The sequence below is a fragment of the Lethenteron reissneri genome, chromosome 48, assembly GCF_015708825.2.
Source record: "Lethenteron reissneri isolate LAM-NWPU_2019-01 chromosome 48, ASM1570882v1, whole genome shotgun sequence".
In the NCBI taxonomy this organism is placed as follows: Eukaryota; Metazoa; Chordata; class Hyperoartia; order Petromyzontiformes; family Petromyzontidae; genus Lethenteron; species Lethenteron reissneri.
In genome coordinates, this window is record NC_083826.1 from 7245873 (window position 1) to 7262901 (window position 17029).

Here is a 17029-nt window from a genome sequence, read left to right on the forward strand (position 1 = left end):
GAGTCTGAGTTTCCTCCGCCCGTGATTAAACCGAGTCCTCAACTGGAGAGAGTGAATTGATGGTCTCAGGCCAGCCACCAATTACTCCAACCCAACAACAACATCCACCATTCCCACTAGGTGGGAGTTACGTCACCGCGGTGCTTGTGCCAGACCATGTGCACTCCAAGGCCACGTGAAGTGTTTAAAGGCTCGCTGACAGGAGGTCATGGCACCCGGCGCTCCGCTCGCTGTTGTGAGCGTGGCTTCTCTGCCCTCCGCTCTTGTTGGAGCGCGACTGCCTCCAACTGCCCAGTAGCGTCCTTCACGAGCCTCCTCCATAAAGGTAGATCTTGACACCGCTGGTACCAGTCATTGGCAAGTCCACTCAGCTGCACATCCTCCTGTACCACATCAGTCCATCTCTTCTCCAGCCCATGCTGCACCCATTTAGAACCCTCTAAAACAACCCATATATGTATGTTAAACTACTTTTGCACCATACATAGCCAACCGTGCTAATCGGAGGTGCGGGGGAAGGAAAACAAACTAGAACAAGCAGTTCTAAAGAAATAAGTTCTCAATCTGGATGACTTAAAATTGCATAGTTCCTGTACCCTCCCAATATCAGAAGGAAGAGCGTTCCAGACGGCCGTAGAAGCGCATCTGAAAGTGCTGCGCGATGCAGTGACCATCATTGTTCGATGTCCGAGCCAACGGCCGCTGCTGCTGCGAGAATGACCGGAGTTCGCGTGATGTTAGACCCTCACCGGCACTCTCCGACGCACCTCCGCAGGACTTGGAGCTCAAGTACCTCCTGCAGAAACGAGACCACCGCCTCGTCGTCCCGGACGCCGCCTTCGTCAGCAACGAGCTGCACCTCGACTCGTGGTTCGACCCGCTCTACCGCCGCCGCATGCTCATCAGCCTGCGCAGCAACCGCCACCGCCCCACCTCGCTGCACGTGCTGCTGGGCATCAGCCTGCACGTCTGCCACGCGAAGACGGGCGCCGGCCGTTCGGGCGGAGGCGGCAACAGCGGCGGCGGGGGCGGCGGCGCAAACGGAACGGGCGGCAGCGCGGCGCGCGGGGAGCCGCTGCTCACCGTCTCGGTGAACCCCTTCGGCGGCAGCCACTCGGAGAGCTGGCAGCTGCCGGCCGGGAGGGACGGCTACCCCGGCTGGGAGAAGGTGCGGCACCCGGAGGCCGGGCCAGTGACGGGCTCGGGCGCCGCCGGTACCTTCCCGCCACCGGGCACCGTCGTGCAGTGCCACAACTGGACGCTGAGCCTGGGCAACCGCTACAAGTCCTTCTTCGAGACGGTGCACATTTACATGCGCAGCAGGGGAGGCCTGAAGGTAAGGGGGACGGGCGGTCGCGTGCGCGCCCCCGGGGCGGTCTGAGCTGGTGCCGATGGTAGAGCGGAGCTCGTTCCGTTCCGGCGATGCGGACGATCGGTGGCGCGGTCGCCGCTTGTTGCAGAGGTTCGCGGTTTAGAGCACCCCGCGGCCGCCCTGGTTAATGCTTTTTCCATTCTTTTTGGGTCTTTCGGTAAAGTCACGTAGATGGAAAAATAATAGATCACGACGTTTCGATCGCAACAGGCAATCACCTGATGACGATTGCTTGTGTTGCGATCAAAACGTCGTGATCTATTATTTTTATACCTACGTGACTTTACCGAAAGACCCAAAGAGTACGAATTCCTGCAGTCATGAAAGCTTTAAATCAAGCATTTTCCATTCCGATGATGTACGTGTACGTATGTGTACATATTGAGGCGTTCTTCAGATCCCGTTCGGATGGTGTCTACGGCTCGACGCACCTCATCGAAACGTAACGTTGTGGAGGTCAACAGTAATTGTGCTATGGCGAAACCCACGCTCACAACAGCAATGTGACATTTCCAGCACTGGCTCTGCAGGGCTGTAAACAGGAGGTGAGCACCAATGGCTCGATGCTCATTTTATTAGAAATTCCCTTTGACGTTTACATTTCATTGGATTACTTGAAAAACTCTACTAATTTTTTTAATGTATTTTATTTTTATTGAACAGGCTTGTCGTCCGTGGACGACAAGCCCGAGGCAAGGTACCCAAGGGGTAAGAGGAGGGCGATTGGGCTCATGTCCCCCTTTTCACGTAGGAGTAGCGATCTGGAACATGGTATTTGAAGGGGGTCTCCTCCCTATACTTGACCACTACTTCCATACACGTGCTCATCATTGCGCGTGTTCATCACGTGTTCATCACGACTCACCAATGGCGCTCAGCACAGATTTCTACCTTTCCACGAAGCATTCGCAACTTTCAAAATGTTTTAAATCCCATGAATCATCACACCAGACAGGAAATATTACCGTTTTGAGGTAGAGTCACATCTCAACCGGTCCTGGGCCCCACCGCTCTTCACCAACCTGCTCTGGTAAGCGCGGTGAGGTATGGTCAAACATCGGCCGTGAGCGACACTGCATAGGCAGGCACTCATCCCAGCAGTGGATTGACCGAGGCCTGTACGCAATGTAATTGTTATTTTGTTTGTGCACAAGTGTTCCTTGCCACAATTGGGCATGCAAGACAATGGCACGCGAGCGGCATTAATAACAGCATGGGCAGCGCCGACGGAATCAGTGTTGGTTTAAGAAACTGCAACGCAGCATCAGCAGCGGAAGCATCATTAATACAAAAAAATATATCAGCAGCAGCAGCAGCATAAACAGCAGCAGTGGTGCAAACAGGCGTCCTGGGGATGGCAATAAACCGCATCTGGTGTTGGTGTCATCTAAAAACATTGCTGAGGAAGGCAAGGGAGAAGCCACCTCGGCTGTCCTTTCCAGGCTATGGTTAAATAACTCTGAAGTATGAAGAGCGGATAAGCTGCCAATTTGTCTCCTTCATACATCGGTCCGTTGTAAAAAAAATAAAAACATTTCTTGCACGACCCATCAGAGTCCATGATTTCAGCAGCACTGCTGCTGATTGAGCGCAGGCAAAATCAGGACCGGTTCCGGCACACAGCGTCTCTTCGGCTGAGCCGGGCCTGTCGGAATCAAGCGCTGGCGAACCGCCACAATGCCACAGGCAAGGACAAGGGTCCTCGCTCAACTCAAAATTAAACTATAAATAACACTCACCGTTGCATTGTGTTACGTAGTGCGAAGGGTTCGCGTTGTGCGGTGGTGGGAGGGGGAGCGCGATCAGATGAGATAGAGGGACCAGACCAGGTCGCCCATTCTCGTTCTGAAGCGTCTCCAAGCTGCAGGGTGTTGTGTCACGTTCACCGCTGAAGCTCGGAACGCGTAAGCGGCTCAGCGTTCATTTTATTTTGAGAGGCGTTATCGCCATTTGTTTTTAAGACATTGTACTCACCGCGGAGAAGTGTAGCGACGCGACCGCACTCTACGATAGCCGGTGCCAAACTGGCCTCGTGGGAACCTCGATGGATCTTTCGATCTGAAGCCGTGGCGATGAAGTTATTTTATTTTAGTACGCGTACGTCATCGGAATGGGAAAGGGTCACGACGGAGCGTCAGAGAGAGAAGGGCTGCATGCAGAACGAGAGAGTGAGTGAGAGAGTGAGCGAGAGAGTGAGTGAGAGAGTGAGCGAGAAAGTGAGCGAGAGAGTGAGCGAGAGAGCGAGCGAGAGAGCGAGCGAGCGAGCGAGCGAGAGAGCGAGAAAGCGAGCGAGAGAGTGAGCGAGAGAGCGAGAGAGTGAGCAAGAGAGTGAGCGAGAGAGCGAGCGAGAAAGTGAGCGAGAAGTAAGGGGTTACATAAAGCAAAGTTATTTTAAAAAAAAAATCACGAAATGAACGAAGCAAAGTGCCGACTACACCGAGCATCTTCTTGTTTCCACTGGTCGTAAAAAAAAAGAGAGTAGCAACATCAGCTGTAAAATAGCAGCCACAGTGTAAACAGCATCCTTCCCCAAATCTTGTTGTCCTTTGCCGCACCTCCGAATAGCGCGGCTTGGCTACGCACGGCGCGAAAGAAGTTCAACGTACGTGCGTTCGTCATGAGCAGCAGATGGAAACGGGACCAGCAGAAACAGCAGCGGCAGCGTTGCACGGCAGCGGGACGACGCGTGGCATTTCAGAAGCCGAGTTTGATTGCTGTGCCGTGTTGTGGAGCGCCATCTCCCCTTGTTGGCTCCATGGCCCGAGCTCACCCCATGCCATCTGACCCCACTCCGTCCGCTTCAACAAAACTCGTTCTACTTACCTGCTCATTACAAACATTGTAAAAACTGCACAAATGATTTCCCTCTTCTCTCGTTCCCATGCTCCCCACCCCCACGGACTTACTCGTGCCAACCAAGATATTTACCGTCACACAATGTGGCCGATGGCGATGGTTTATTGCAACTGCATCCGGAACAATCAATAGACTAAAGATAACCAAAATCTCCTTACAACAGACTTTAGGAGCAAGTGCCGTCAGCTAGCATCTATAAAGGACGGTACACGGAGGGGAGTGGGTGTGATTGGCCAGCACCACGCTCGGCCACGTTTGTCTCACTGGTGGCGATGTTTACACCATATACTCACTTGAGTCTGAGTCGATCTAGGGGAGGCGCAGGACCGGTTCAGAAAATCGCCACTGGTGACATTGGCCGTGCGTGGGAATTGAACTGGGGCCGTCACCATCGTCACCGTTAAACGTCTCACAAACTTTCCTCCCTCCCTCCACTCCCTCCCTCTACTCTCTCCTTCCACTCCCTCCCTCCGCTCCCTCCCCTCCCTCCTTTCCCTCCACTCCCTCCACTCCCTCCCTCCACTCCCTCCACTTCCTCCCTCTACTCCCTCCCCTCCCTCCACTCCCTCCCTGCCCCACCCCTTCACTCCCTCCCTCCCCTCACTCCCCCACCCCTCCACTCCTTCCCGTCTTTGCAACCCAAAGTCAGGTGCGCTTCTGACCAACAACCGTACGGAGAGCAGCGAATCGGCCGACACGTCCGACCCTCCGGCCAAGTCCCAGCCGCCACCGCCGCCACCACCGCCGCGCCGCGGTTTCATGAAGATCACATCGGTGCAAGTGTTCGGCTACCGGCTGCCCTTCAACGCGGAGCTACTGCGCTCCACCGTGCTGCGCTCCGCCCAGGTGCAGGCGCAGGGAGGCCCCGGCACCGCCGCCACTGCCGCCCAAACCCAGCAGCAGCAGCAGCACCAGCAGCAGATGCTGGCGCTGTCAGAGCTGCGGGCTCGCGTGAACTGGCTGGCGCCGGTGACGCGCCACCCGCCCTACGACCTCTTCGGGTGCCTCCTGCGCCACCGCGTGCGTCTCAACGGCACGGAGGTGGCGCGGCTCAATCAGGCGCTGGACGCGTTCGATTCGGCGGTGCTGCTCATGCCCGAGACGGAAAGGACAAAGCTCTGCACGTAGTCGTCCGTCGCGGCGAGTTTTCGTTTCCGTCGACGAGGGAATTTTAGGAGAGAACGAGAGAGAGAGAGAGAACGAGCGAGCGAGAGAGAGAGAGAGAGAGGAGGAATGAAAGCGAAGAAGTTAGAAGATGAGGATAAAGAAATGAACATATATGTATATCTGTCTATACAAGTCGAACGATGCAAATATGCGCTCGCGCGCGGATCAAAACACATGACGTGAATGCTTTATGAAGCGCCGTCGGAAACGTTTTTGAGAACAAGATATTGCATATACATCGTGTTCATGTTCCACGAGCAGATCACCCAGAAATGCACCCCTAATGATTTTCTTTGAAATTTGTTTTAACATTCGCACACACAAAATCGTGTTCTCCAGATTATGAGACGCCCAGGAGAGTAAGACGCACCCAAAACTTGTTGCTGGTATTTCATTAGGCTCCTAGAGATCTGGTCAAGGACAAAAAGACAAAGATCCCCCGTATAGCCTGTAACAGACCTTGAGGGCAACTGCTGTTAGCGAGCACCTATGAAGGCTGGCACAGCGCACGAGGGGGTGGGTGGCCAGCACCACGCCCGGCTGCCTTTGTTAGATGTGGTCACATGCACACACACACACACCCATGCACACACAAACACCCACGCACACACACACACCCATGCACACAGATACGCACACACCCACGCACACACACCCACACACGCATACACACACACGCACCCACACGCACACCCACGCACACACAGCTACACACACACCGACGCGCACACACACACCCACGCACACACACCCACGCACACATGCACACCCACGCGCACACACCCACACACACACACCCACGCACCCACGCACACACCCACGCACACACACACACCCACGCACACACACACGCACACACACACAAACCCACGCACACACCCACGCACACACACACACAAACCCACGCACACACCCACGCACACACACACACACACCGACCAAATTAAGAAATGCAACCCCAACTTTTGCTGTAGCACAGAGGTGGGGGCGAAAATAAAATGCGTCTTAATCTGGAAAACACGTTAATGGTTAATAATCAAGATGATCAAGAATACAATTTATGATAACAATTATTATTTCCTCTGGTCAAATTAAACATCAGATCTCGACAACGAAGCATGCTTTTGTCTGGACGGTGCTTGATAATGCGGCCACCGCAAGCGCACGGGGCTCTGATATGAGGGCAGCAGACGGCATCGCAGCGAAATCCATTGTTGTGCTGCACTCCTACGTCACCACGTGTATGCTCCCCTCGCTCACACCGACATGCACTGCCCGGCGACATTGACGTTGAGCTATGGTCAAAACCCCCCCTCGTGACATGCACAGGCGTAGGGGGAAAGCCTTCATTCAGGGTTCGATTGTCAAAGGGCTGTACATTAATATTGATATTGACGCACGGTAGTTACATCAGTGATAGGGCCTTAAACGATGACCCAAACAAAAGTGGATTCTTCAATTGATCTTGTTCTCAGAACTTTTTGGCCGACTCTCGTGAACACGCACGCAAACACACTCGCGCACAAAGACAGAGATCCCCCGTATAGCCTTAACAGATTGTTGGGGCAAGTGCTGTTAGTGAGCACCTATGAAGGCCGGCACGGCACAGCAAGGGGCGGGTGGCCCCCAACCGCACCCAACCGCCTTTGTCTCCCCAGTGGCGATGTTTTATAAATCGCACCAGATACTTATTTGAGGCCAAGTCAACCTAGGGGAGGCCCAGGATTGGTTCATATAATCGTCTTCATGGCACAGTGCACCAACCGCTACAGTACCGCCCCATACCACGCTAGCACGCACAAACGAACATGCACGCTTATCAACAGCACCAAAAAGAAACATCACATTTGTTTGTAAATCTATTAGATGTTGCCATACCATTTGAGACAGCAAATGCCTTTTATCGGCAAATGTTGAGGGTATGAACGCGATTGGTCGAGGTGGCTCCTAAGTGCAATCGCTACTTGTGTCCATGGTAATGTAAGTTGTATTTATTGAATGGAGCCAAAACGGAGGCTGAAACGACCGTACATTTCGTTCCGCGCGAGTTTTTTGATGACGGGGAAAAAATATATATATATGTAACATCAACGATGATTCGACCAAGCGTTAGAATATCGATGGAAGCGAAATACGGATTCAAAAATGTCTTAATTTTCAGCGATCAAATGCGCGGGTGAAGTTAAGTAATGCGCTCTTGTAGACAAAAGCGAAACTGTTGTCCATGCGAGCGGTGGATAGGGGGATCTTCTTTTTTTTTACTTTTTTTTCTTTTCATTGTCGTTGGAGAAAAACAATGCACGTACGTGTCCCCTGCCTTTACGTTATTGCCAGAGTGGGACCTGTCATGGGTTTGTGTTTGTCTCGAGATTTGCGACCCAGGAGATGCGCCTTGCATGAGCACGATGGATGATGGGCAGAGGTAGCAGGGTGAGTGGAGGGATTTGGGTTTAACTTTGACCCAGTGCAAGACGTGGTGACGACATTTTATAATCAAAGACGAGCCGTGGACTCTTGTGAATTCACCGACTCTGTGAACAAGGCAAGACCAAGTCGACAATTGAAGTTTATTATGGACTTAACAAATCTTTCGGAATTAATCATCGTTGTAAATTTTAAGTGTTTCGTTATTTCTGGGGGGAGAGGGTGGGGAGGTTGGTTTATTTTTCATTTTGTTGAAGACTGGGATGACGGTTTTGAAGGATTCGCACAGCTAACAGCGAAGTTGAACCCACGCAACCCACTCTATGCTTAATTTATAACTGTGAAAGTCAAAATGTAATGACAAGAGTTTTAAATGTTGGATTACACATTTATTAAAAGGTATTTCTATTGCCGTCGTGTTTGTGAGTGCTCGGGTTCCGTAACTCGCGTTTTTTTAATTGTATTTACACGTTTATTTATTTATATTTGCGATTTACACCGAGTCCGATTTTTCATTCCATCTCACGATCACGTTTACGAAAAGGCGGTTCTCTCACCAACGACAAACATCCACCCCGAACGTTGCCGACAAAACTGTCACATTCTCAGAAGCGAAGCAGGCAATACTGATACTGTTAGGTTTTTTCGGTAAAGTCACGTAGGTAAAAAATAAAATTAAAAGTTTTTCCATTATTATTTTTTTAATTTCCATCATTACTTTTATTAACTTTTAATTTTAATTTTTTACCTACGTGACTTTACCGAAAACACCTAACAGTATGAATCCTTGCAGTCACGAAAGCTTCAAATCTAGAATTAGGCAATGCTGTGCCCGGTTAGCACTTGGTTTGGGTGGTGACCACCAGTGCTTTCAAGGTGTTGTGGGCGCGGCCAGAAATGTGTCCGTGCACTCCGGATTCCTCTCGCACGAAGTCGTGAAGCACTGCGCACATTCGCGGGTGTGGCCGTAGAGCGCCCAGGTGCGTTTCCCTGGGTCTACTGCCAGCCCGTCGGCACCGACGTCCCACGTTTGGCGCCACGTGCTGGGAGCATCCGGTTCCTAAAAAATAAAAGAACTGAAGGAGCTTCCAGAACGTGGAGCGAAACGTCCGACATCGTGCCGAACAACACGCGGTAGCATCCCAAAAACCACATCGGAGAGCCAAACCCCCATTAATTAGCATTGGTCAATCACACCAGTGTTTAATCGAAACCTTATCGTTTTATTTTACCAGGTAAGGCCCACTGAGCTATACGGCTCTTTTTTAGAAGAGACTTGCCCACAAATGATAGCTCAACGAAGTGGCCTTTGTGCAAATGCATAGCGGCCAAATACTCGAAACGGGTGTTGATTCCAAACGTGGAGGGAATAAGTATAACCCGTAAAAACAAAGTTTTTCACTATAAATCCTTTATATGCGTGGCGGCTAGAGTCCTCTCGTCCTCTGGCTTGAGATGGCTGCCACCTATGGGTCAGATGATTGTCTGCAGTATTAAACAATTGGTAATTAAATATTTAATTTGTTTCCCTAAACAGTGTAAAATTGAGGAATTTTTTTCACGAACATTAATTGTCTCGCACAACGAGTCTGTGTGCAAAATTTCAACTCGATTGGATCAGAGGAAGTGGGTTAAAAAAAACGACCGAAAGATTTGCACGGTCGTAAGCAAGCAAGCAAGCACGCAAGCAAGCAAGCACGCAAGCAAGCAAACTTAATTTAAAGGATTTAACAAGTATAACCCGTAAAAACAAAGTTTTTCACTATAAATTCTTTATATGCGTGGCAGCGAACTTAATATAAAGGATTTAAAAATATATTCGCCTGTGTAGGACGCGGGGATCGATCCCGCGACCTTTGGCATGGGAAGCGAGGGCGCTACCAACTGCGCTACTCCGCCACGGCCTGTGGAGGGGTTACGCTCTGGGCTCCTATACTGTGACGTTCAACCAAAGCCAAGAATGAGTTCTATTTGAATATATGTAAAATATTTTTTTTTGCCTAAAAAGTGTAACATTTTGGGAATTTTTTTTTCACGAACATTAATTGACTGGCACAACGAGTCTGTGTGGAAAATGTCAGCTCGATTGGATCACGGGAAGTGGGTTAAAAAACGACCGAAAGATTTGCACGGTCGTAAGCAAGCAAGCACGCAAGCACGCACGCAAGCAAGCACGCAAGCAAGCAAGCATGCGAACTTAATATAAAGGATTTAAAAACCGGAGGACCCGGAGAAAAAATCCACGTGACCACAGCAAGAGAGAGAAGCATGCAAGGCATGCCAACTCCAAATATACAGGCGTCAGTGTTGGGATCAGCCGCAGTGCCTGGATTATCCCAGTAGCAACAGTATCTACATGTGTAGTAGCTACATGTGTAGTAGCTACACGTGTAGTAGCTACACGTGTAGTCGCTACACGTGTAGTAGTAGCTATACGTGTAGTAGCTACACGTGTAGTAGTAGCTACACGTGTAGTTGCTACACGTGTAGTAGCTACGGGCCCCGCACTTTCAAGGGCCACGCGCTAAATGCTTCCAAGATATCAATTTCGGTTCAGTGATTCTGCACTTGCTCTTTTACTATAGTACCATACGGCCTTCAACTTTTATGAACGACTGGGTGTTTAAGGTTGGCGATAATGTATTATCTAGCTTTAGAGCAAATGAAAAAATACAATTACTTTACTATGCAAGTTAAACATTTGTGTTTTAATATTACTTTTTTTCATTTTAGGGCCCCTTTATAATATATGCTACAGGCCCCGCACTAGCTTAATCCGGCACTGATCGGCAGGATGCTTCTGAAACCATGAATCTCTCGACTCAGTGAAGCTTTCTCTCATGCTCTCACTTGCGCACACACATTCAAGTTCGGTCGACGCACAATCTTGTTCATTTGTGTCAACATCACCAGATGCGATGGCTAAAACCAATCTCCGGACGGCAGTGAGTGTGCGGCAGAGACGATGCACGCACACACACCCAAACTCAGCCCGATGCTGGGAATAGTTCCTTATTATGCAGCTCGATCCATTTATGGATACACCACTAAAAAAGGAGAGAGAAAATACAGATAAAAGTACGTTTTATTTTCAGAGTTTCTACGCATCTCCTACCAATGTCACTGTCTCTCTCTCAACATGCCACCATGTCAAATTGGTTGTTTACCCTTTTATCTGGCAACAAAACTGACACTTTTTTTTACAAGGAGTCATGTTTGCATTGACCACAATACCTGCAGTCGGAATGCAAACAAAAACACAACTGATAATGAATGCACTGTCATTGAAATTGATTGGTCCACACCCGAGACAGCTTTTCTTAGAGCCTAGTCTCATCCGACTGCAGGTATTGTGGTCAATGCAAACATGACTCCTTGTAAAAAAAAGGTGCCAGTTTTGTTGCCAGATAAAAGGGTAAAAAACCAATTATCATATTTTGCTACTGGCAAATGAGGTTCCAATGATGCCACCATGTCCTTTCTCAAACATGTTGGCGATCTCGTGCTCCCGTGTAGCTCTGTCAATGATTTTGCTCAAGAACTTTGAATGAGATGCTCTCTCTCCCAATTGCATATCATTGTTTCAGTTGCTTATGTAACGTTACTGGCCCGTCTGCCCTGGCTTTTTGTCCCCATAATTTTCCCCTTCCAACAATAATATTCAGTCTCAAATTGTCCCATTACATGTCCGAGACATCTAAATGAGCTTTTTTCTAATTATTATCGTTAATTTTTTTTGTGTGTACCCTGCTGCTACCCGTAATATATTTACTTCACTCATTGTCCATACATAAGCACTTTTAAATTCCAGACCTGCACACATAACACAGCATACTTCTAATTCTCGTCGTCATTAAAACAATATCATTTTTCAATTTCGATCCAATTTTCTTACATATATCTCTTCGCAAACTGCTTTTTTGTTTTTGTTTTGTTTATCTCAATACTCTCTGTAGGCTGTGGGGACCATCGCTTCCACGGGATCCAATCAGCTGCTCAAAATAAAGAAAGAGTGGGTCATTGTAAATCATCCTTGCACGGCACCATTTCAATTTACCTGCATCTATACACATATTGTTATTTAATCTTGATTTGAAGCTTTCGTGACTGCAGGAATTCATACTCTTTGGTTCTTTCGGTAAAGTCACGTAGGTAGAAAAATAACAAATAGATCACGACGTTTCGATCGCAACACAAGCAATCTTCTTCGGATTAGCCGAGGTATGCCTGGCTCTGCGATCTTACATTTACTTGCAAATTCCATCTCTAGCCCTGCCCACTTACCCTTGGATTGTGCCCATCTAAAACCTATATAACCTTTGGTTGCTGTAGCTCTCTCGCTACATTCCTTCCTGCCTCAGCAGTCCGTCTGCTGTATTGTTTCACCTGAAGACGATTGCTCGTGTTGCGATCGAAATGTCGTGATCTATTAGTATTTTTAAATCCTTTATATTAAGTTCGCGTGCTTGCTTGCGTGCTTGCTTGCTTAGGACCGTGCAAATATTTCGCTCGTTTTTTAACCCACTACCCGTGATCCAATCGAGCTGACATTTTCCACACAGACTCGTTGTGTGTGACAATTAATTTTCGTGAAAAAAAATCAAAAATTTTACACTGTTTAGGGAAAACAAATTAAATATTTAATTACCAATTGCTTAATGGTGGCAGACAATCATCTGACCCATAGGTGGCAGCCATCTCAAGCCAGAGGACGAGAGGACTCTAGCCGCCACGCATATAAAGGATTTATAGTGAAAAACTTTGTTTTTACGGGTTTACTTGTTTCTATCTCCGTGACTTTACCGAAAGAACCAAAGAGCGTATTGTTATTTATTTTTAATATATATACAATTATGGCCCCATCTCAATCCACCGCTGGATAAAGGCTTTCCCCGTGCCATGTTGGTCACGAAGGTTGTTTGACCATACTTCACCAAGCTGGTCAGTGTGGGCTTCTGAAGGCGGGGGGATGTGGGGGGGTAGGCCCAGGATGGGTTCATACATCACTCTGCCATCTCAATGTTGGTTGAAAATGGAACTTGGGTGACTGGCTTCATAGCACCGTGCCAGCTTAATAAGCAAACTCTCATCGGCAAAATATAAAACGCATTGACGACTCACGTGCTCGGTGTCCCTTGGCATGAACCAAATAAAAACAAAGAGTATGAATCCTTGCAGTCACGAAAACTTCAAATATAGAAATAAAAACCAACCAGTTCGACGTTGACGTATCATAATACAGGTAAAGGTGCAGCCCTGCAATTGCTTGTTCACATCACTGCCGACAGAAGAGTCCTCTACTCGAGCTAGCTCTAGAGAGGCCCTACAGAGATCACGTGGCCTACACTTCCACGCCGGTCTTGGAAGAGGTGGGATACTCACACTTTACCCCACCACGCGTAACCTGCCTTCCGACTAACTGCGTTTGTGATGGTGGTGGTGCCCATTCATTCGGCTGGTTGCACAGAGGCAGAGTGGGGGTGGAGAGATTGTACCGTTGTTTGGACTTGCTGCTCACGGAGATGTAATGGAACTGCCCGTATTCCGGCATGCGCTGTGCTCAGCATCACACCGTGGCAGTACCGCATTCATCAATATCTCTCTCGGTAATTGCGCAACTCACCATTATTACCGACCCGCCCCAACCCAATCCCACCAGCAGTTCCACTGCGAAGTGAGATTGGAAATCCTTTCCTTAAATTACCGAGTGCCTCGACTCTCAAAGCTGCCGGACAATCCTTCACCAAAGCGTGTCGGGACTTTCTTACCCCCCACCTGCCCGCCCGCCCCCTCGGGCCCCCCCCCCCCAAAAAACGTGGCCAAATTAGTGGCGAAACTGAAAAAAAATTCCACGGGCGTATCGATTTGGCACTCCACATCCTCACCGTGTTCACTCATTGACGAGATAACGCTTAAGTATTAGCCACGGATGAGAGGTCTCAGCCAGAGTCTATTGACAAATCGCCGCGCGTGAGCGCTCGCCGCAACATTCTTAGCAGGCGCGACGCGTCTGGTTGTTTTGTGTTTGTTCGCACTGTTGTGGAAATGATTTTACTTCGTTAGCATCTCTTGCCATCCACTGCCGCCCGCTCCACTACAACCCCTGCGCCCTCGGATCATCCATCATTGTTCTGCCGTGTCCAGGACTGCGTTCCATGCCTTGGCTGCCACTCTTCTATTATTCTTGACCATCGGCTCTAAATCTCTTTTAGCGATGTGTCTGTCCTGCCCAAGGCTACTTAAATTGTTAACGGTTTCAATGTCCGTATGTTGAACTTCTTTCACACCATACGTAGCCGACCGTGCTAATCAAGGTGTGGGGGAAGGACAACTAACCAAGCACATTTCCTATTTAAAGCTTTCGTGACTGCAGGGATTCATATTCTTGGTTCTTTCGGTAAAGTCACGTAGATGGGAAATAATAAAATATTTTTAAAAAATTACAATAAAATTCTCACTACGTTGCGATTGCAACACAAGCAATCATCATCAAATGTGAAAACCACAGCACATATATAAACACAGAGACAATTTCAACCGAGAAGATGGATTCTGGCTTAGAAATCATTGGAAGGATTCTTAATTGATTGTATTCACGCTTACGGTGACTTTCAGATCGCATTCCATTCTCTTTCTCTCCCCCCGCCTCCGTTCCGAGCATAGATGGACTTGTCCGTCTGAACAACCGCCAGTTGCTGTCCGTGGCGCTGACGTTAAGAAAAAACCGCCACTTTTTTAAAATTTCTTGCCGTGGTTTTCACACCTGATGATGATTTCTTGTGTTGCAATCGAAACGTCGTGAAAATTGTATTGTTTTATTTTAATTTTTCCCTTCTACGTGACTTTACCGAAAGAACCAAGAATATAAACCAAGCACAATGATATATTTATTCTGCATACGTCGTCTAAATCAACTCGTTCCTGTTTAGAAGTCGACTTGCAAGGAAGCAATTCCCCATACTTTTTACACTTTTCGGGTTGCGCCTTTTGTAGCTCACGATCGATGTATCTAAACCATACATCTCAGCAGGTCGTACGCTCCAGAGGGAATGTTTACTGTTTTGTTTTCCAAGTTATGCTTTTAGCATCGATTGAATCATAGGGGGTGCCTAATTTGCTTGGAAAATTGGGACAACGTGGCCCAAACTTGTAATCACAGGCTCGTGAATTTGTTGCGCGTGGAAAATAATAACCTGAAAAGTATTCTACTCCCTTTCCGGTGCGTTCAATGGGCGGAGCGCTTGAGCAGACTCTGGGGGCATATTTCTATTGAATGAGCTGTTAGCCCAGAGCACATCGTGACAGGAGCTGTGCAGTTTTCTCCGCTATTTTATAAAAGCCCTCTCCGAACACACAACGTTCAAGAGGGGCTAACTTCTATCTTGTAGTGCCACGGCAGAGCGTTCTGCCCACTGAAAGCACCCCTGGACTCCAGGCCACTGGGTTATTTAGCCAACTCCCACTGCTCTTTAAGTAATATATTTTTTGCAGAAAAAAAATCTGCACGATATTTTAAATGTTCAGTGTTCCCGTTCGATTGTTATTGTAGTCAATGTCCCTGGTGTGAATGATGCCCCTGCATTTCGCCAGTGATTCTGCAGCATCAGCGAAGCAGACAATCAGTTCTCATTAACCAGGCTCTTGACAATATATATGACACAGAAGACCCATTATGAGCAGCCTGATCTATAATCCTCGTCTGGCACCACATTTAATTGGAGACGACCGTATTTGTTGTGCGAAAATAGGAGAGAAATGATAGACAAAAGGGGATAGCAAAAAAAATTCAAAATGAAAACTAACCGCCTTGCCATCACTCCAAACGCTTCTGTGAAACTGCTGTTACTTAATCAGTGGTAGCGCTGTCAACATCCACAGAGTACTGCTGAGTCTCTAGCGCCGAGCAATTGTCAGGCACCCGGTGTTAAGGGTTTCACGCTTGCTGCCAGATGCCGCCACCCATTCGTTTTCAATCGTCGTCACAATCACCACCACCGTTGCGGTCCTATTCTCTGGTTGCACTGTCGGTGCCACGTTCGTCAGCATCCGTCGTCGACCATGATCTATCCGCTGCTGGATGAGGGCCTCTAGCACGGTTGGCAACGTTACGGTGCGAAAGAAATTCAACATACATACACAAATTATTTGCTCAACTAAATATTTATTTTACCAGATCAAGGCCCACTGAGACGTTTAGCTATTTTTCGGAAGCGACCTGGCCACAAATGATAGCTCAACAAAGTGGCTTTTTCACGTGGAAGTTCACAGCAGCCAAAGACTTTAAACAAATGGTTCTAAATGTGGAGGGATAAAAACCGGAGGACCCGGAGAAACATCCACGCGACCACGGGGAGAGAGACACTGCAAATTCCAAATATGAAACAGGCGTCAGGGTCGGGATCAAACCCAGGAACCCCCTGCATACCAGGCGAGGCAGTTAACATCTCACCACCATGGCGCTCCATGCTGTCACCAGCTCTCTCACGCGATGCCACAATCCATCCAGCACCTGCATACACACGAGACGATTGATTTTAAAGCTCCAATTCCATGGCGAAGCGTCCGACTGGAAGTGTTCTCCACGTCTGTTTAATCGATGTATAATTTATCGATTTCAAGCGTTTGTATACACGTCGTTATGTGTTACTATGTGTGTGTCAATTGACAAACCTCAAGGGATTATCCAAGTCAAATATCTTAATTATAATAGATTTGATTCATTGAATTGCCACATTTGGTTGTGAGAGTTGTTTTTCAACTTACCGGTTCGAAATGAAAAAATAATAATTAGCGCGTTCATCGTCTTGGTTCTTTCGCTAAAGTCACCTGGAAGGAAAATAATAAAATAATAAAAATAAAACATAATAAAATAATTCTCACGACGTTTCAGGTGGAGAACAGGTCTGTCAAGTAGACAGTCAGACTCTGTCAGACTCTGTCTACTTGACAGACCTGTTCTCCACCTGAAGACGGCTGCTTGCGTTGTGGCCGAAACGTCGTGATAATTATTTTATTATGTTTTATTTTTATTATTTTATTATTTTCCTTCTACGTGCCTTTACCGAAAGAACCAAGCCGATGAATCCCTGCAGTCACCAAAGCTTTAAATCGAAAATTAGCGCGTTGTTGAACACTGAAACACGTGGACATTACGGATGATATTGCTCGCGAAAGCCTACGTGTTAAACTTGTTTGGCTGTAAACTAGATT

General features: G+C 48.1%; 1 protein-coding gene across 1 annotated transcript in view; it reads left to right on the forward strand.

Moving 5' to 3' along the window:
* Positions 1-8489, forward strand: part of LOC133354621 (BMP/retinoic acid-inducible neural-specific protein 1-like) — a 115574-nt gene extending 107085 nt beyond the window's left edge. The window contains exons 9-10 of the mRNA XM_061571619.1: positions 776-1336; positions 4874-8489. Coding sequence (XP_061427603.1) covers positions 776-1336; positions 4874-5356 — 1044 coding nt within the window. The 3' untranslated portion in view covers positions 5357-8489. The remainder of the gene's footprint in view (positions 1-775; positions 1337-4873) is intronic.
* The last annotated feature ends 8540 nt before the right edge of the window (positions 8490-17029 follow it).